This window comes from Castanea sativa, chromosome 11 (assembly GCF_040712315.1).
Source record: "Castanea sativa cultivar Marrone di Chiusa Pesio chromosome 11, ASM4071231v1".
Classification (NCBI taxonomy): Eukaryota; Viridiplantae; Streptophyta; class Magnoliopsida; order Fagales; family Fagaceae; genus Castanea; species Castanea sativa.
The window spans coordinates 56,596,056-56,617,947 of record NC_134023.1 but is presented as its reverse complement, the minus strand read 5'-3'; the positions used below and the strand labels follow the sequence as shown (position 1 = coordinate 56,617,947).

The window sequence follows — 21,892 nt, the reverse complement described above, 5'->3', positions numbered from 1 at the left end:
TGGCATGGAATCTCTCGGGCAGAGATCTGAGCACTTTTCTCACAATTTTGGGTTCAGGAATGGTTTCCCCAAGATTGAAAGCTGAGTTCACTATGTCCTTGAGCTTGGCATATAACTCATCAAACGACTTATCCTCCTCCATCTTAATTTCTTCGAAGCTAGTAGTGAGCCTCTGTAGTTTCAAATCTTTGACAGCCTTTGTTCCCTCATAGGTTGTCTGAAGGATGGTCCATGCTTTCTTAGCAGTTTTAGTGAAAGATATCTTCTTGAACTCCTCATTTGTGACCACACTGAATAAGACATTCAATGCTCTGTTGTTGAAGTTTTCCGCCTTGAGCTTAGCTTCATCCCAGTCGACCGGCGCTTCTTTAGGCTTGGTTCAGCCTATCTTCACAGCTTGCCACACCTTCTCATCTAGTGACTACAAGAAAGTTTTCATGCGTACTTTCCACTATGCATAGTTAGTACCATCAAACAATGGAGGTATAATAAGAGACTGACCTCTATCCATGACAAACAGGGGTTAATGGATCACTCACAAAGATTAACCCTAATCAGAGTGTGCCTGCTCTGATACCACTTGATAGGCCAAAAACGTATTAACCCTTTGTGATGAATTAAGTTGATTAATTAGCCAAGTTATTAATTAATCAAATTAACATGCAAAGCGTGGTAGCACAAACAAATCACCAATTAAACTAAGCATGCAGCGGAAATTAAATGACACGGTAATTTGTTTACGAATGGGGAAAACCTACACGGCAAAAACCCCACCAGGTGATTTTAAGGTCACCACTCCCGAAAATTTCACTATTATCACAACAAGCGGTTACAAGTAAAGGAATCTCAAGTACCTTACCAACCTACAGTTGAACCCTTACCCCAATACCCAATTAGACTTGTTCTGTAGTGACAATTTCTCCTTTCAATGCACGGCTCCCAAGTACGTGACTAACCAATTGCGCGGATCCCAGTACGCGACTTCAATCACCAACTAGAGAAGATTTTTGGCTACAAAGTTCTTCAATTCATCCACACGATGAAGATCAAGAAGATGCTTGGTTACAAAACCCTACGGTGCAAAGACACAGCAACTTCTTCACAAGAGAGATGAACTAGGGCAAGAACTTTATCTCAAGTCACAATTTGCATGAACAAGGATTTCTCAATGCTTGTGCAACTTGCGTCCACTTTGACGGCCCTTAAAATAATCCTTTTATATGTCTAGGGTTAGGAGAAAAGAAGGTCCAAAGACACATCCACGGATTGGAATCAAAACAGAACTCATAATCTGTTTTTCTTAAATCTCGACAAATAGAAATATCGAGAATCTGTCGAGCAGCTGTCGAGCCACGGGGCTGGAACAGCTCTTTAAACCTCGACACATGCTAGCTGTCGAGATTTAATGAAATTGCACTTTTCAGCTTATTTCTTGGACAAACTTGATGATTTCAACACTTGATCTTGAAACACAGTTTCTTGAAGTATAAATCTCATCCTAATTCTACCAAATTACAAGTAAAGTGCGTTTTGTCAAAAGATTAGCCAATTACATAAATAATGAATGACATATGATCTTAACAAGTGAAACACATATGTCCTAACATATTCAAAATAAAACTTTTTAAAACTCACTATTTTTTTTTTTTTGAGAAACCACTATTTTTTTTTTCTAGCTACACCTTTTTCCAAACAATAGATTTTCAAAAAGTTGAAAAAAATATAGGAAATTCCGAATGGACTCTTAACCAGCATTGATTATCTCACACAAACACACTACTTGAGCCTTGCCACAAGTCCAAAAAAAAACTATTAAATTTTATCTAATCAGCTATTACAATTTCACACCCAACTATTTTTCCTTTTAACCATGAATGTGCTAATCATGTAACCAAACACACATTGATTTCAACTTCCTATTTTCCACTTCCTTCCCTTTTCCCCAAGGGTCGGGAAGAAAGGCTCCCATTGCAGTTAAAGAGATGGGGTTTTATGGAAGGATATTTGATATTAAAGACAGCATCAAGACTAAAGCATGTCATTTGGGTTCTCTTTTTTTCCTAGGGGTGATAGTCGATTCATCTTTGTTAATAGAGTTGTTGCTTTTGTATTTGATTTTTTTTTTTTTGTTGCTAAACTGCTTTTATATTTGATATATGATATGGTTGGGATGCATTTTCATTACATTAATGTTGTGGATTTTTTTTTTTGGAAAGAACATTTGGGGTTCATGTTGATTTGGTTTATGATGTGCTTTTTTTTAATGAATATGGTTCTTTGATTTTCTAAGTGATTTTGAATGTCTAGAAAATCTGGACATTCTTTAGAAGGTTTGGACGTCAAATATCCAAACCACCTTATAATACTCAAATTATGTATAAATTACGAAAATCGTGGATGTGATATTCAAAAATGTGGATATTTATTGGAAGGTCTAAATGTCATATGTCCAAACCTCTAGGATTTTCTATCACCTAACAAAATTGTGAATGTTAATGTACACAACTTTGAATATTCTCTAGAAGGTCCAGATGTTAGATGTCCCAACCTCTTTAGAATTGTGTATCACCTAACCAAATTGTAGATTTAGATGTCCAAACCACATTATGATACTCAAATTGTGCATAAGAAACGTGGATGATAATAAGTCTGATATTCACAAATATGAATATTCGTTGGAAGGTTTGGATGTCAAATATGCAAACCTCCTTTGGTTTGTGTACCACCTAACCAAATGGTGGAAGTTGATGTACAAAATTCTGGATATTCTCTAGAAGGTTTGGATATTATACGTCCAAACTACCTTATGATACTTAGGTTATGTATAACTTAACCGTCAAAGAATGCACTCATAGACTCAGAGTGTTGATTTGTAAAAAAGATTTGCTCATTAAGTCAACCTAGATGGGACTATAATTTCATAAATAAGTTAAATAACCCTTAATTTAAAATAAAAATAAAAAAACAATTAAATTATAGATATTGGTTAATTATACTAGTTACCTAACCTTTTCCCTTTTAAGAATAAAGTATATGCGTGAGAAAAAAAAATTGCAATTTGTATATGCTATGAAATATAGGGATTTTTTTTTTTTATTGGAAATATAGGGAGTTAAATTGGTGGCTAGTTGGGGATTTCATGATTTGTGGACTATCCATCAATCATTTTTTTTTTCTTTTGATTTTATTATCAAACCTAGCTTAAGTATAGTCTCGAGGTCTCCTAGCCTAATTGAGAGTCAAAATCATGACTATAACAAGAAATATGAGTTTTAAGGTTTGATTATGTATAGAAAATGTGTTGGGAACTCTTACAGTGCCCGTCTTAAAATTGTATGTCATTTACTTAGTGGAACATAAAATAAATTTGGCTTTTGGTTTTTGGTTCTTGGGGTAAAATGTCACATTGTGATGTATCTGAATTTCTGCATTATGAATAATGCATAAGGATGAAATGGATTAAGTGAAGTGTGTTTTTGAAAATTAGAAAAAACGTGTTTTCTAAGTTTGGGAAATAATTTTGAGAAAACCAAAGACTGTTGCAATGTAACCTATAACGACCACATGATTACTTTACCATCTGGATCTTATCAAATTATAGGCAATATATTCTATTGCTTGGTGAGGGCATAAGCATAAGGATAAACAAATAAAAATTGGAAATGTGAAGCTATCTATATAATATCTAAAAGTTGAAATGTAGCATTTATAGTTGCTATGTTCTAAACTTCTTTCTATCCACTTCGGCCCATTCAACTTATTTCGGTCTACTTCCACCCATTCTACTCACTTCCGTCCGTTTCAGTTTACTTTGGTTCAATAGATCCATTTCAGTCTATTTAGTCCATTTCAATCCACTTGAGTCCATTCGGTTCAGTTCAGTCCATTTCAATCCTTTCAGTCCTATTGTACTTCATCTCTTTTTTGGAACTGTGAAGAGCAAACAACTCCTCACTTCCTAGCTATCAAGTATACCCGTTGTGTCCAAGATATAGTAAAAGATCACATGGAGTACTAATTTCGATGGTGAAAATCAGCAGTTTACCAAATTAAATTTCAGCACTGCCTTTCATTTACAAACTGATGGCCAATATGCACGAATCACTCATATTTTATCAGTTCATAAAAGAAAGTATTACATCTAGTTAACTCTAATGGTAAAATCTCAACTATAATTTAGTTACTAATTATTAGTATAGATTTGTGAAGAGTTAAAGATTTTAATTACGTTGGTTACTTCATATAAGAATAGAATAAGCAATTAGCCTAGGAACAAGTTCAAGCTTTTTCGATAAGAAAATGAAACAAGTTTGAACATATAATCTAGCTTGATGATGAACACAAACTTAACTCATATTCAAAATAAAATTAAGTGAACCAAACCTGAACTTTTAAGGGAAAAACCAAAAATGCCAATGTTGAAAGAGAACTAGAGTAGGCTCTGTCAACCTAACCTAGTGAGAACAAACATCAAGAATAGCTTTAGCCCCAAATCATCACAACTAAAAATAGTAAATGTCTCCAGGCTTTAAGAACATTTTTAATGCATCATCAAAAGACAAGGGAAAATCACTTTCCTGAGGTTTTCGGACACCATCGTACATTGTAGTGTACTCATTTATGACAACGTACTCATATCTATAGTTGTATAATATCTTTTTTTGCAACAAAATCTACGCTGTACAACAAAATTTGATTTAACAAGAGGCTGAATTTATTCTGCAACAGCAGCAAATAATGATATAGAAAACTAATTGGGACATGAACTACATATAGATGGTGTGATTTAAAGGAAAAACAAAAATGAAAATATTTAAAGAGAACTAGAGAAGGCTCTGTTGTATTAGCCAGGCGAGAACAAACAAGAGCAATAGCTTCAGGCCCAAAGCAATGTCACAACCAAAAAAAGGATGATAGCCAGTGCAAAACAGAACCCAACAATTGCCATGAAAGCCTGGAAACAGTTCAAGGAATGAGATACTTGTAATTGAACAAAACAAGAATTTAAAAAAAAAATTTAGTGTCGCTTACCTTCCCCTGAGTCTCAAACTTAAATTTCACAGTGAACCATGACAATCCTGTGTCTACAAAAGGTGCAAGGGCAAGCGCTCTGCATAAAAAGAACCTCTATAGAATCAAAAGACTGTTAAATTTAACACAAAAAGAACTTCTATTCAATAAGAGCGATTACAATGGCATTTAAATGAAATCAGCAGTTAAACAATATCATTATGAAATAAAAGATGGGAAAAACCTAGAACAATGTTCAAAACCTATAGATAAAATTTGTTTTTTTTACTGAATATAATATGCCAGTATCTAAAGTAGAAATTTTAAAACAATTTTTTCAGCAATAACATTTTTGCCTTGGAATCATCGTATTATCATATACTACATTCTCACAATGTTGATCATGAGATTTACAGCTAAGATTGAAAAGAAACAATCCCTTCTACTGCATCAAAGAGACAACTTATTTCAACAGCACTAGATATAGATTTAACAATTTATTACACGTGGCTTTCCCTTTTTCTCCCATTATTGTGTTCTTGTATCTGCTTCAACCAACAGTATAGTTGAGCAATTATAACTTCAACAAGCATATATTCCAAACAGCTCATATATATATATATATTGACCAATGGTTCACATGACTCAACTTAAAACAATATCATTTTGTTCCATTTTTAGTAAAATAGTAAAGGATATTCCATTATCATACCAGCTGAATTGCTTATTCAAGAATCAAGAAACATCATGATGTCCATACAAATTACTAAATTATTGAATAAAATTTGAGTACTGGCAGCTCACCCGCCAGCTCTTATAAGCTTAGTAACTTGGCTTCCGGCCCACACCATGGCCATTACTTTGAGGAATCTGAAAATGGCCAAAAGATTCACGACATCTATTAATTTTTTTCTATACAACTTCTTGATCATTTATGCTTCAGAAAATAATAATAATATATTAGTAGTCACCTTTCAACAGCCGCAAGATAACCCATCCTTCCAGGTACCGGAGCAACATAAAACCTAAAAGCAAGTGTAGGTTGTAGTTATGACGAGATATATTCAGAACACCTTCCTGAGTACCGTAGATTCTAAACAAAAGAGGTGAGATCCCTACATTTTCCTATTAAGTCTTCAAAAAAATTTCTACTCCTAGAATCAACATAAGTTAAATTTATTCCTCAAAAATATAGGATTCAATAAGATCTTCAGTATTAACAAAATTCCCAGTGAATGGAGGAAGAGTATTTTAACACCTATATCTAAGAACAAAGAAGATATTTAAAACAATACAAATTGCTCTAAGAACAAAGAAGATATTTAAAACTATAAAAAATTGCTGTGAAAATAAACTTATAAGTCACACTATGAAACTTTAGGAGATAATGATCAAACAAAGGTTTTTTTTATTTATAGGTAATCAGAAAGCTTCTATAAATGATAGAAAAAAGAGACGTACAAGAAGTTCATGATGATGAACAACAAGAAATAAAAGGAAAAAAACAGAACAATAAACCGAAGGGATTCAGGAACTAAGCTAAGGGAGGACAAAAATTCAGAGATAGAAGAACAATTAGTAAAACCCCAACAACAAGACCACTCCAAAAAACTACGATGGCATAAAAGCTTTAACTCAACCAATGTCTTCTCTTTGTCCTCAAAGGATCGACGATTTCGTTCCAACCACACAATCCACATTAAGCACCCTGGAACCAAGTTCCAAATGTCCGACTTATGCTTCCCATGCCACTGATACTAGCAAGATAACAAACCCGCCACCGATTCTGGCATAACCCAAGAATACCAAAGGCCTGAAGCATACAAGTCCATAGGGAATGAGTAACAAGGCAATGAAGAAGAAGGTGGTTAACCGACTCCCCATCACTACAACACATACAACACCTATTAGCCAAAGGGCATCCCTTAAGCATTAGATTATCCAAAGTGAGGATCCAACCATGAGCAACAGACCATAGAAAGAACACCACGCGCTTAGGAATCTTTGGTTTCCAAACCCCCTTCCAAAGAGGCCCAGAATTCGAAACACCCCGAATCACAAGGTAGTAAGAACAAGTGTCAAACTTACCATCCCCTTTAAGCCGCCAGTTAAGGGTATCTCTCCTACTACCCTAAGGAATACAAGTTTGGATAAGCCGAAGAAGAGAATACGAAGCAGCCAACTCCCAATCTTCAAAAGCTCTATAAAACGTTAAATTTCACACTCTAACAGTACCCCCTTCTGGAATCCATAAAACCTCAGAGATACAGGCATCCTTGACCGCTGAACACACATAGAGCTCAAGATAGAGATCTTTTAGAGTAGCGTCACCAATCCACCTATCATGCTGAAAGCGGATACGAGTGCCTTCCCCCACTACAAAAAACAGATGCTTAGAAAAGCTCTCCCAACCTTCGGTAATGCTTCTCCATAGGCCAAACCCATGGGACCTCCTGCAAACATTAGTACTCTACCCCCCTTGACACTCACCATATTTTGAGGAGATAACACGACGCCATAGGTGGGTAACTTCATGGCCATATTTCCACAGCCACTTCCCTAATAAAGCTTGATTAAACAGCACCACCTTTCTTATCCCCAAACCACCCATCTCAACGGGTAAACACACCTTATCCCATGCCTCCAAAGGATATTTGAAGCCCCCCTCAGAATACCCCCAAAGGAAATTCCTCTAAATACTTTCCAATCTAGTCGCCACCGCTTTAGGAATAGTAAAAAGAGATAAGAAATACGTTGGGAGACTTGAGAGAGTACTTTTTAGTAACATGAGCCTACCACCCTTAGATAAATAGAGATGCTTCCACCCAGAAAGCCTTTTCTCCATCTTCTCTAAAATAGGATTCCAAATCGAAGCTATCTTAAAAGAAGATCCCAACGGCATCCCCAAACATTTCATAGGTGCAAACTGATTTTTGTTCCACTTGGAGGAATTAAATTCAAAGCAATCACCTGGTCATTATGCAAGGACGTTTAGAGAAGGTGATGCTGTGTTCATCCTTCAATTGGGGTCGAACACACATGGCAAGTTTTTTATGGTTTTTGAACTTCTTCATGATCAACGGAAGGGTAACATTGTGATACCTGAGGGAAGGTTGGGTTGTGGCTAGCACTACTTTGGCCTAAACCTGAGGAAAATAGTAAAACCAGACTCTCTTTTTAGTCAGGGATCATCTCAGAGAATTCAGAGTGCACCAAAGGCTGAGGCGGCGGTGGTGGGTGACAGACCTCATAACCAAGGCAATGCAAAAGATAAAGGTAAACCAACCACAGGTATTCCCAATAGAGATGCCTCATCTTCCTATGTGTCAGTGGTGGCAGGGAATCAGAAAAACACCAGTAGTGGAAGGGTTGAAGGAAAGAAGAACTCTGAATTGGGTGAGGTGAAGACTTTGTCAGATCCCAATCGCTCTACCTGTAAGAAAAGTGTCCTAGGACAAAGGGAGCAAGTTAGAGCGAAGCCTGTGTCAGATCCAAGCTGTGATTACCGTGATTCCTGCAAGGCAAGTACTCTCGGTCAGAGGGAGCTTCTCAAGGCGAAGGTTTTGTCAACGTTATAGGTAATTGAAAGTGATGGGATGAAATCAGAGCTATCCTTGGACCTTCTTATGCGTTTGGAGCGTAAGTTAGATGGGAATTGGGCTATTGTGTGGTCTGAGGTAAATGAAGTGGGCCCAAAATCTTTAAATCCCTCAAAGCCCATTAGACATAATGTTACTCCCTCCAGCCCTTTTATTTCAGCCAAGCCCAAATTAGTGTGGAGGCCACGCCAAACCCCAACAATGTTAAGCCCGGCCCACTGCCAGAGCTCTAAACCTGATCTCGTAGCCCACGTTTTGGGGTCTCAACTTCAGACGCCGATGGAGATCCAGCTTCCGATAGTGAGACAAGAGGGCGCGAGCTCAAGGGGTGAAGAGTTGAGGTCGGTGAGTGCTTGCGGTGACCCAATGACCGAAAAAGATGACTGAGTCTAGTCCACCCTCAGATTGGGTGTCCAAGTTGATGAAAAAATTCTGTAAAATGGTGGGTTTCCCTATTGTGAGACATGAAGCTCAATGTTTGGCTCTTTTTCGCATCCTGAAACAGGTATGTCTCAAAGTGAATGACGAAGGAGTGTCTAAGAGACTTGCTAACCCAAGGGCACGAGGCCTCAGGGAGCTTAAGGGGCTGATTTCTTTTGTTAATTATGATGGTGCCTCTACTAGGAGTAGGATCAGAGTTTCTTTGACTGATTTGGGGGTTGTTAGTAGTTTTAAATGACACTACGACTACTTTCTTGGAATGTAAGGGGGCTTAACAATCCCTAGAAGAGAGAGGTGTGTAAGAATCTTCTAAAAGAGTGGAAGTGCGATATTGTTTGTCTTCAAGAAACGAAAGTATCTTTTATCGACGGGGCGTTTGTTCGGAGTTTATGGGGTAGACCGTTCACTGATTGGACTGTTTTGGATGCTGTGCAGTCTTCAGGTGGGGTCTTGCTGATTTGGGATAAGAGGGTTTTTGAGAAGTTGGATGTTATTGTTGGTCAGTTTTCAGTCAGTGTATTATTGAGAGGAGTGGTGGATGATTTTGTTTGGGCTTGTACAGGTGTGTATGGCCCTAATGACAATGGACAGCGGCCTACTTTGTGGGAGGAGTTATCGCAGGTGCGCGCCAGGTGGCCCATGGCAAGGTGTCTAGTAGGTGATTTTAATATTATCAAGTACCCAAGTGAGAGACTTGGTTGTGAGTCTTTTAGCCCTACTATGTTCGCATTCTCAAATTTTATAGAGAATAATTCTTTAGTTGATTTACCTTTAGAGGGGGCCTCCTTCACTTGGTTTAGAGATTCTGGTCTTCCCTCTATGTCAAGAATTGACAAGGCTTTGGTTTCTCTTGATTGGGAGGAGCACTTTGAGAATGTATCCCAACAGGTGCTTCCTCGTGTTCTTCAAGACCACCGCCCTCTTCTGTTGGAAGCTGGTGTTGTTCGACGTGGTCAAAGTGCCTTTAAATTTGAGAACATGTGGTTAAAAGATGAGGGCTTTGTTGATAGACTTAAGCAATGGTGGGATGGTTACAGTTTTGAGGGCTCTCCAAGTTTCATCTTGGCTCAAAAATTGAAGGCTTTGAAAGCAGACTTAAAAAAGGGGAATAGGGGAGAGTTTGGTGATTTGGCTTTTAGAAAGAAGAACAAGCTGACTGAGCTGATGGGGTTAGATGCGAGAAAGGAGCTAGTGGGTCTTTCAAATGAGGATCAAATTCGGTGCCTTCAACTCAAAGGAGACATTGAACAGTTGGCTTATCTTGAGGAGACTTCTTGGAGGCAAAAGTCTCGGGCCTTGTTTGTGAAGGAGTGAGATAATAATACAGGGTTTTTTCATAGATTAGCAAACTCTCATAGAAATGCTAATCAAATTAAAAGGATTGACGTGGATGGTGTTCTTTATGAGGATGAGCTTGATGTGCACTCTCAGATAGTCCTCTTTTATCAAGGGTTGTATAAGGAAACTGAGGTGGAGCGTCCTACTATGGATGGGTTAGATTTTGCTTGTATTGAAGAGGATGAGTGGGTGTCCTTAGAGAAGGAGTTCACGAAGGAGGAAGTCATCCAGGTACTAAAGGAAATAGAGGGTGATAAAGCCCCTGGTCCTGACGGCTTCACCATGGCTTTCTTTCAGAAATGTTGGAGTGTCGTGGAAAGGGATGTAATGGATTTTTTTGATGATTTCCATCGCCACTCTATGTTTGAACGGTCTTTGAATGCTTCATTCCTCACTTTAATTCCTAAGAAGTGTAATGCCGTTAACATTAAAGACTTTCGCCCCATCAGTTTAGTGGGTAGTGTGTATAAGCTGCTATCCAAGGTGTTGGCTAATAGGATGAGGGTGGTTTTGGATAATCTCATATCTGAGACTCAAAATTCGTTTATTGGCAAAAGGCAGATTCTGGATTCAGTGCTCATTGCAAATGAATGCTTGGATAGCAGGTTAAAGAGCAGAATTCTAGGTGTGGTTTGCAAGCTGGATATTGAAAAAGCTTATGACCATGTGAACTGGGAAGCCCTGTTTTATTTGTTGGGCCGGATGGGTTTTGGGGTGAAATGGAGGGGGTGGATTAAGGCTTGTGTTAAGACACTAAGAAGCACAGACATTCCAAAATCCTCAGCATGTTTGTGTTGAGCATCCCTATCTGACACATGTCCATGTCAGCCATGCCAAGAACACTTCTACACACATGTCCTCATTGTGTTGTGAGGGAAAATAATTTTTTTTTATTAAAAAAAATATTCCTTTGATTTTAGATATGCTTTTAAAGATTTTTATAGTTATTATTTATTTTAAAAACTTGAAATAAACATAAAATATAACTAAGAATGTATATAAATTACATAATTAATTGTCATATCCCCTATACCGAACAAAAAAAAAAAAAATTAATTGTCATATTCCCATTGTGTCATGTGCTAATTTTTCAAGAATTTTCATGCCGTTGTGTTTGGTGTCATGTCATGACTATGTCCATACTTCTTAGTTAAGACACGAAACAATAATATTGGATAATTAATTTAGGGTATGTTTGGATACTGCTTATTTTGCTAAAACTGAAAAATTATTGCTGAAAGTACTGTGGATAAAGGTAAAAATTAGTTGAAATAGTACAATGGGACCCATGAATAGTGCCAAAAAGTGCAGTGAAACCCATGAATGGTAGCAAAAAAAAGCTAAATAATGAAATAACTTTCATTTTTAATCTCTACCCAAACGCACACTTAGTTTTATGTTAGGTTAGTCTACCACAAAAGCAATTTTCTTAGATATCTAATGGAGGATATAAAGAATCCTAGAAAGATCTCCATATGGTTTTGTTGATATAAGGAAAGCATATGATAGAATAGCTAGAGAGATTGTGGTAGGTTTTTGAAAAGAAAAGAATTCCTCTAAAGTATATTAAAGTGATTAAGAATATGTATGATGGAGTTGTCATTAGTGTGAGAACAAAGGAAGTCATTACAAATGAGTTTCCTAGATTTCAAACTAATCAAAGCAATGAATAGGATTTATGCATGTTTTGTATTTTCTGATGTTACTGTGCACACTGAAAGAAAATGGCTAGATATTAATTAAAAATTATAATTTGACTCACCAAACCAAGAGAAACGTTGTAAGATAGTAGGCAGTATTCAACAGCCCATAGGACAATATTCCCGAAATTCCATATCTCTTTAATTTCCTCAATATCCTGCCAAATTGAACTAACAAGATTAAGCTCTTGCTGGCATGCTACACCATAAAGAAACCAAAGAAATTAAACATATATCGAAATATGTATTCCATTTCTTTGTAGTTTTAATTTGTTGTCTTTTTGGGCACTTTCTTCATTATAATGTTCACTGCTCAAAGAAAAGAAGAGAGAGAGAGAGAGGGGCCATTCTCATTCAAAGCAAGCTATAGAATAACACACAGAGCCATAGGAGTTATCATGCACTTAAGAGGACAAGGGGAAGGGAGGAGATATTATGGTCCTCGGAGAATTTCTTCTCAAGCATCTTCCCCCCATGCTAGCAAATGATGTTGACATAATATAATTACAATTGGATTAAGACTAACAAATTGCAAATAATTAGGGGTGATCACAGATCAATCGGGCTCAGATTAAGTGTCAACCTATCAACCAACCCACATCAGGCTTGAAGACATCCCACCCACTATCAACCAAGAAGGCACAGGTCAGCAACCGATCCAAGAAGGTTATGTCACTACCATGATAGGAATATAAAACTATGGTCATGCTTTAAGATGTGTAGGAAAATGAGAGGTTGATCATGAGAAGGAAAACAAACAAAATAGTCATCATAGATCCTTAAAAACAAGACCACCCTTTTTAGATATAAGGCCCCGTCATTTTTTCTTAACCACTAGATTCAAAAGATTCAATATAGGTATACCCTCGAAGACCTTTAGAGAACAAAAGTGCAATAAATTGTCATTGATGAGTTCCAACAATATGTAGAGAGTAATAAGTATAACAAATCAATGCTAAGGAAAATGTATTTTCTAAACATAGAGTGCACTTCCACCTTTTACAAGCACCAGTTTAGTTCTACAAGAGGGAAGAAACAGAAGTATGCCAAATTGCCACATGCTGTACTAGACACAGTTCAGAACAAATTAAATCTACAAACAAGCAAACCCTGGCAATTTTTCCAAGCCAAGAATGTTGCAAATCAACAATTCCAGAATGTGGAAGCCAACAACAAGGAGTTCATCATATTTAAGGTTAAAAAAGAAGGAGAAACAAGGAGTGCAGTTTAACCCAAATCTAAAGTCCCATAGCAAAATTTGAAGAGAATCAATTTTTTTTTTTTTAATAAGTAAAATTTGAGGAGAATTTGTTATGTTTTTCAATCATTCTACTCTTTTACAAATGGATCTGATTGGAAATTTTTTTTTCTTATTACAATATACCAATGAAACAAAACTAATTATTGTGATGAGATGCATTATTGGAAATGGGGGAATCAGCATACCTTTCATGGCAATCAGTTGTACCCTGCTATAACTTGACCTGATAATTTTCCAATTTGCTTTTTTAGTCAACAATTAAGACACTATCATTCTTGAAAAATAAAAGGAAAAAAATGGTCACAAAAATTTATAAAAAAAAAAAAAACCAAAAGTGATTCAAAGGATTCTCTATCAATTTTAAATATAATATGGGTAGTTATTGACAAATAAGACTTTCCCTTGGAAAAGTATTTGGAAGGTGAAAGCTCATTCTAAGGTTGATTTCTTTACTTGGACAACTGCTAAGGAAAAGATCCTCACTTTGGATTATTAGAGGAAGAGGAATATTTGTGTTGTTAACAGGTGTTGTGTGTGTAAGAATGATTGGGAACCGGTGGATCACCTAGTCCTTCATTGCTCTTATGCATATGACCTTGGGACTTTTGTGTTTAGCTTGTTTGGTATTTCTCGGGTTATGCCAAAACAAGTGGTTGAGATGCTAGCTTGTTGGCATAGAGGCACTGGGCAGCATCAAGCAGCAACTGTTTGGGGGGCTATTCCAGTGTATTATGTGAACTACTTGGAGGGAACAGAACAACTGGAACTTACGAAGGGGAGAAGCATTCTATCAAAATACAAATTCCTGGGGTGACTCATGTTCAGAATTTGTTAGTTCCTTAAGGAGTGAGCCTTTGGCAGCATATTAGAAATGGATGGGTACATTTGCTAGTTTCTTTGTTTTGAGGTCAGGTATGGACCTAAGATCCACTTCTGGCATAACCATAGTTGTGGGCATCTCTCAAACTATTTTTCATAGCTGTTTACAATAGCTAGAAATAGAAAAACAACAGAGTCAGATTATCATATGGATTTCTTGGGAGGCACTGTTAAGTGAATCTGTTTTTTTTTTTTTTCATAGCAGTTCAGAGCTGAATATGGGTCCATTCAGCTTCTTGGATGTTTTTTTGATAAGTAATAAGACTTTTATTAAAAGAATTGAACATCATGTTCACGATGGTGAACACTTTGAACAATGACCCAAATACAAGAAAGTCAAGGCCTAAAGGAAATAGAAACTAAAAAATCAGATACAGCAGTACAGTTCGTACACCCCCAAACACGAGACCAAAGAAACAAAGTACGAAAAAGTAAACATTTTAGATGTTCCAAAGTTCTCATCTTATCTTCAAAAATGCGGGCATTACGTTCCTGCCAGGCTAACCACATTACACGTTGGGACCATATTCCAAATGGTGGAACGATGCTTTCCAAACCAGTTTCTCCAAATAAAGAAAAAAGAGTTCACTGACCTTGGCATTACCCATTGAATCCCAAACACTGCAAAAACTTCACACCATAAGGCATGAGAGAACTTACAATGAAGAAGAAGGTGGTCCACTGATTCCCCATCACAGCAACATAAGCAACACCTATTAACCAAAAACTGACCTTTCTTAATAAGGTTGTCAATGGTGAGTATCCCATCATTAGCTGTTGTCCATAAAAAGAAAGACACCATCTCAAGGATCATGCCCACTAGAATAAACCATGAAGGTGAAGATAGTTGGTTTGGACCATCTCAAGGATTCATGGCTTTCGTGTGCACAATTACTACAAGACTTTGAGGGATGGATAAGACAGTAGATTTCCTTGGAAAGCTATACGGCGAGTTATAGTTCCTCAACGTGTTGCTGTATTTACTCGGACAGCAGCCAAAGGTAGACTGTTAACAATTGACAATTTGAGGAAGCTGGAAATTGTGAATACTGATAGGTGCTGCATGTGTAAATATGAGGAATCAGTTGATCATCTTTTCCTGCACTGTCAGGTATATCAAGATCTGTGGTCTCTGATTCTTTTCTTCTTTGGCTTGGGCTGGGTTATGCCTAGATCAGTAGTTGATTATTGACATGTAGGGGAGGGCATTTTAGAAAGAATGACAACAATGCAGCAACATGGAGGACAATTTCTTTGTGTTTGATGTGGAGTATTTATAGGGAGAGGAATGCACACACACTTTGAAGGAGAAGAACACTCAATATTTCAGTTGAAGTACCTGTTTCTACAGTCCTTATATAAGTGGGAGAGGATTGCCTGCCCCTCTACATCAGAACATCTTTTTTTAGATTTTCTAGATAAGCTGAACTTAAATTGATTTTGTTTTCTTTTTGGCTCTTTGCTTGGATACTTCTCATATGCTAAGGTAGCACCCCCTTTTGTGCTTTTTAATGCATCGATATACTTATCAATATATATATATATATATATATATATATATATATATATATATATATATATATATATATGATTAAAGGTTTAAGCGCCACCATCATATATAATGGTGAATTAAACAAACAAATCGATGCATGTAAAACCTTCCTATCGTACTTCAGCAGTAAAATGTACATCTAACCCATTCCATTCCAGTACTTATGGTGATTATTCCTAGTACTTTTTTTGCTTTATTATGACTTAGTAATGCATTCTATTTGCATACTACAACATTACGGTCAATACAAGTTATCCTGCTAGTACCTGATTATAGAACTATCAATAGCAATATGGAAATCACCATTCAAAACATGTTGGAGGAAACCCGTCCCATCAATGCAAATCATAGGAGAGGCAAGAATTTCCTGTATGAGATTGCCAAAGAAGAATCAACTGATCAGCACACTTGTGCTCAATTTATTTGGGAAAAAGAAGAAAAAAAAGTCTCTTGGTAAAGCCATCCAGCTAAGCATTACTGAAGTGTTTCTCTTTCTTTTCACTGCTGTAGATTTCTTTGGATTTATCATCCTTGCCTTTTGTTTTTCACTCTCTTTATCTCTTTTAAGGCAGCACCCCTTTTTTCTGTCTTCTTCAAATAAGTTTTTTTAAACTATCAGAAGGGAAATCTCTCTCTCTCTCTCTCTCTCTCTCTCTCTCTCTCTCAATTAACAGTATTCTTTGTCTTTTCTTTTTTGCCTATATCCTATTCATACAGAAGTATGCACCACCACCATAACAGCAAAGCCCAAGGTGTCACCACGTTGAAATGAAGAAAGAAAGGTTAATAGTCACCACCTACTCAAATTGATTGCCAATATGCTATCTATTATGCAAAAGTAATATTAAGAAACTTTATAAGAACTTTATAAGCTTATACACCTTTAATACATATGCAACTTTGCTCATGTATTGGAAAGATTATAATTTTAAGATTTCATTAGAATAATAAACAGAACCTCCCTCCACTTGAGTTTGGATATCAATACATCAATTGATAAGCACTCCTTTAGGGTCTTACCAGTTCTTTGACTTGTACCTTACCATGCAGGCCCCTCTATCCAAACTTTTGTGTACCAGAATAAACAATGAAATTTCTAATCATTCTGTCTCTTGGCAACCCACCTACCAAAAACATAAGATAAGACATCAACTGCCTCAGGGACCCAGTTGACATCACCATTACCTAGAGAAATCTCCAATGTAAGTACTTCATTTTTCACAGCTCAAAGCAATCCTAGGATCCCAATCTCCTGCTTTAAATCAATCAACTTTCATGGTAGCTCATAAAAGAGAACAATCAAGCCTTTTGGACTAAAGAGTGGGATTTTTTAAGCTATCATAGGATAAAAAGATCTGGTTTCCTTCCATGCATTTTGACTACTAATTATTACGATTGCACCATTTCTAATTCACTTTTTCTTTCATTAATGAATTTACCAGGTCCATTTTGAAGAACTACACTGCTTGTATTTTAATTGTAGGCACAATATTAAAAAGAAAAAAACTCTTCAACATATAAAATTGGTCACGACCTGAGGAAAGTACTAGCCACATCTACGCTAGACCTCAAAAGACTAGTAAACTTACAATTAGGGCTTCTCATAATCAATTATATAGCCCAATTCAACCTAGTAAATGCCTTATGTGTGACTCAACGCATGCTCACACAACACACACTAATCCAATCCAATCAAATCAAATCCACACAATCTAGGGTAGCACAACATGCAATTAGGGAATAAAAATCAACACAATCACCTACCAGCGTGCAATCTGCTTTCTTTTTCTTTTTTTAAGATACAATCTGCTTTCTTTTTCCATGAAGGAAGATTATATAATACTATTAAACATATTGAAGTTCATTGAGTATTCTTATCAAAATCAAGGGGCGAATTTGCTCTAGGTTGTTAATTGTAACATCTTTTCAACAACAACTAAGCTTAAGATATATGGCTCTCTACAAAAATTTATTGGATTGATTTACAAATTCCAGTATGCACTCTGTCCCTTAGGCACATGGAAAACCTCTTGCAACATTTGCCTGCAACTACGTTGACAAGGCATGAAGGTTAAACTATGTATTCAACTCATGAGGTTAGATAAATTTGACCCAAAACACAATAGACTCACCATCATCATGCCATCAACAAAAATCAGTACTCAGTAGTATTCTATTGATCCAAAGAGATTGAAAGGCAAGTAGTAAGTACGTGTTGGATGAGAGTGATCCTCCTTGACTACTTTCATTTCTTTCCTTGGAACCTAAAAAACAAATGCAAAGTTGTGAATTGTTGAGAATTTAATTTTGTAGGAATGAAACAGAAATATCAAGCATCATAATATACATATAAATTTGTCTATCTCAAGTTGAATTAGTTGAAAATGTTAATTACCTTCATCGTTGGGTGGATCCGATACACCATAAGCCTAACCTCACAAAAGAAGAAAACAAAAGTGCATTCTTTTATCAGAATAGGGGCAAACTCGTGAAATCATAATATTACCACCTGAGTGTTAGGGTTGAATATTGTGTAGTCAAAATTGTTTCTTAAAATCTGCACTTATCAAACCATTTGGCATTCTACGGTAGTCTTGGGATATGCCTTCAAAACATGATTAGGTCTAACTAACAACATTGGCATGGCAAGTTTAGAAGAAAGGTGCCTCATTGTGATCGTGGCACAAAGGCACAATTTCATGTTTTAAGTGAAATAATACCTTGAAGCCCTAATTTCAAGACAAATTCACCTGGAATACAATTAAATAGTAAAGTACTACACATCCTAAGTAAATAAATAGCATAAAAGTGCCTTGTCTACTTCACCAGAAATACAATCTAGCTCAAGTTGAAACAGTGTCTTCATATCTTATGTGAGATTGTGTCTTCTGTGTTCAAGACATTGTTTCAACTTAGGTTTAGTGAAACCATATATGATACCTTTTTTTTTTTAACTTGCCATCTCATCACTGCCAGTTAGGCATAAAATCGTGTCTTGAACTCACTGTTTCAGGTGAAATAACGAGTTCAAGACACTAAGGACTGAAATCCAACTTCAAATCTATGATTGAATACAAACAGTCTTAAAAGGGCAATAAGTTTAAGAGTAGTTTTTTAAAACACAATATTTAGCCAAATGAGTCATTAACACCATGTTCAACTCCTTTTCATAGATAAAATCAAAACACGCAAGGGAAGCATACAATCACTACTGGCATACAATAATGCAGATATGGAGAGAGATTTAATCATTGTTTGTACGTATGTCTCAATCTTGGTAAGATCATTTGCTGTGTGGAACCCTTGTGCAATGCCTAATGGGTGAAAGAATTGCAAGTTTAACAGGTTGATTCTTAAATACCATTGGATTAACTCAATTATTGATTTTGGTTTTTTTTTTTTTTTCTTTTTTTTTTTTTTTGAGTCATGATCAATTTTGTAACAAAAGGTAGATGTGTAATTTTATTAAACACTTGCAAATTAAGGGCATTTTGACAAAAGGGATATGTAGACATTGTTGTAATACCAGAATGTGTATTTTACGTAGTTAAGAGGCAAATTTAAAAGCAACCTCAAACCTAAAGGGTGCAAGTAGTATTTTAACCTTTTTTTTTTGCAAGATAGTCTTTTATTAGGTCTTTTGATTAATCATAATAAGTTAAGAGTCAATGAGTCTACTATGCCAAAAGCCTTGTAGCACAACTAGCACTTCATAGCATTTCCAATGGAAACATCCAAGGTTCAAATTCTCCCTCCCCCAACACTAAAAAATATATATAAATAAATAAGTCAATAAGTCCATGAGTCGACATAATAAAGGAATACTTGGTTCACTCTAACAATCACTGTCCACACAGCCATCATCAACAACAAACTTTTCCCTTTTCTCTCTTCTTTACAACTCCAAATCAAGCTCTTCTCCTTACTTAACAAACCTCATATATTTCCCACATTCTATTATTTGCTGCTGCCCAAGAAATCCTACCCTTCTTTGTCAGTCAATCCTCTCTTTCCAAACCCTAACCCCCAACTCTAAAACCCAAAGTCTCAAACCCTAAGCCCACCACAACCAAACGTAACATTAAGACGGATTTAGCATTCCAATCAGCAGTCTTATAAAAACCCTCAAAAACCAATGCTTCATAAACAAATATTAGGCTACAATTACAAATAACACCCTCTAACTTTAATCTATTTTCAATCAAATCCATTAGGTTTCATTATTTTTCATTTATTTCCAGTCTTTTAAATTTTACTCCATTTTCAATTTGTCGCTCCATCTAGTTCCGTCCAATCTCGCCCTTATTTTTTTTTTTTTTTTCACTTTCCAAAACAATGACATGTATATATATATACACAACACACACGATAGAATTCCAACATACAGCATCCGCACCTAATAATTGCTATTTATCATCTGGTCATGACACTAATTAGTATTTGGTGTACAATTACAAATTACACCCTCTAATTTTAATCTATTTCCAGTCTTTTAACTTCACTCCATTTCCATTTTCAATTTGCCATTCCGTCTAGTCCCATCCATTCTTGCCCATAGTTTTTGAATTTTCCACATGACATTTACTACATTGTTTTATATATATACACTAGATAAAATTTCAACATATGACCTCCACTTCTGATAATTGCTCTGTCTTCGTGCCAAGACAACAATTGTGTTTTAGTGCGGGCGGGCGGGTTTGAAACCCAAATCTCTTATTTGACGCCAACAGAACAACAACAACAACAAAAACAGTGGAGATAAAGCGATGAGTTCTTCATAGTTAGGAGGAGAACTTACAGGGTTATCGCCATTGATTGAGCAGGCTGTGGAAATGGATGGTGATGATGAACGGTTGAGATTAAGCGATGAGTAATTCGATTTTTGCAAGCAATAGAGCCTGGAAGGCCTTGGAATTCTAGTCACTGAGGAAAACTCATCGACGAAACCCTTAAAAAAAGTATAGATAAAAGTATGACAAATATAAATAAATAAAGAATGAAAAAATTGAAGCGTAGAGGAGAGTCAATAGAGCGGTTGTATTTTGTTTACCGAGCGGTGATAGTGATGAAGGAGGAGTGAAGGGTGAGCGGTGAGCTTGAGTGAAGCTGAAGCAGACATGAGGATGAGAGAGAGAGAGAGAGAGAGATTTTGTGTGAAAGAATCAACTATGGGCATATAATTAGGCGGGAGGAAAGAAAACATTCCACGGATTTTTCATTTTTTTAGGAAGGTTAGCCAATTAAGACGCGGCAACGCCTGCAAATACACATGTGCATTTTGCGGAAAACTTATATTTAAATGAAGACTTCTATGTTAATATTGAACCAAATGATCAATTGACACATGTTCATTTTGCAGAAATTACTGTAACTTAATTTGCTACAAATTCTTGTCTAATTAGGAAAAAGTAAAATGAATGTAAAATACTTAAATATCATCAAATTTACATAATTAAGTTAGAATAATTAAATAATTAAACATTATAACATGTGTATGTGTGTTACTTCAAATTTAGTTGAGGCTTGATTCTCTGCTTCAACCCTACAATTGCAAGATTGCTACTATCGACACATACGGACAAAATTGTTGCTGAAATCATTGTTGCTGCCTATAACCAAATTGCTAAAGTTATTATTATTGTTACCTGACATGAACTATTCATCTACAGTATTTCCCTCGTGAGATGAATGGTAAAAAAGTCAAATTTACCATTTGCTATTCATATGTGATTCTTACTACTCAAATAGTGACTATTTTTGCCTATAAATAGCCTATTTCCCTTTGTTTGTAATTAAAACTTAATTTTTAACTTTCATATTCTCCCTTACTTTCCCAGTTATTTGCTATTATAATCTTCATTTTTTTCTGCTTGGAAATACTTATTTTTACCACTATTTCCTGTAAGTGTTTATTTTGATAATAATATTTAGTATTCAGGATTTCTTGTAAGTATTTATCAAAATGCCAGTTCATATTGGACTGTTGATTCAAGTGAAGAGTGAGCCTATTTAGGACTTTGGGACCATTTTGTGATTCGAGCTTTGAGCTCATTCTTCAAATTGAGGAAAAATGGTAACCTATGAGCTCAATTAATTTTATAAGGAAAAT

General features: G+C 36.0%; 1 protein-coding gene across 2 annotated transcripts; it reads right to left on the bottom strand.

The window, feature by feature from the left end:
• Positions 1 to 4,509: 4,509 nt before the first annotated feature.
• On the bottom strand, positions 4,510 to 21,041 carry LOC142617434 (uncharacterized). 2 transcript variants are annotated; one of them, XM_075790306.1, is made up of 9 exons: positions 20,834 to 21,039; positions 20,582 to 20,731; positions 18,176 to 18,209; positions 17,993 to 18,044; positions 12,151 to 12,246; positions 5,982 to 6,035; positions 5,815 to 5,880; positions 5,032 to 5,110; positions 4,510 to 4,954 (listed from the first exon to the last, which is right to left on the bottom strand). In XM_075790306.1, exons 1-9 carry the CDS (start codon positions 20,984 to 20,986, stop codon positions 4,877 to 4,879), a joined length of 762 nt encoding a protein of 253 aa, XP_075646421.1. In that variant the 5' UTR covers positions 20,987 to 21,039; the 3' UTR covers positions 4,510 to 4,876. The 2 variants fall into 2 exon arrangements, with proteins under 2 accessions (XP_075646421.1, XP_075646422.1); XM_075790307.1 differs by lacking the exon at positions 12,151 to 12,246 and having other exon boundaries at positions 20,834 to 21,041.
• Positions 21,042 to 21,892: the final 851 nt, after the last annotated feature.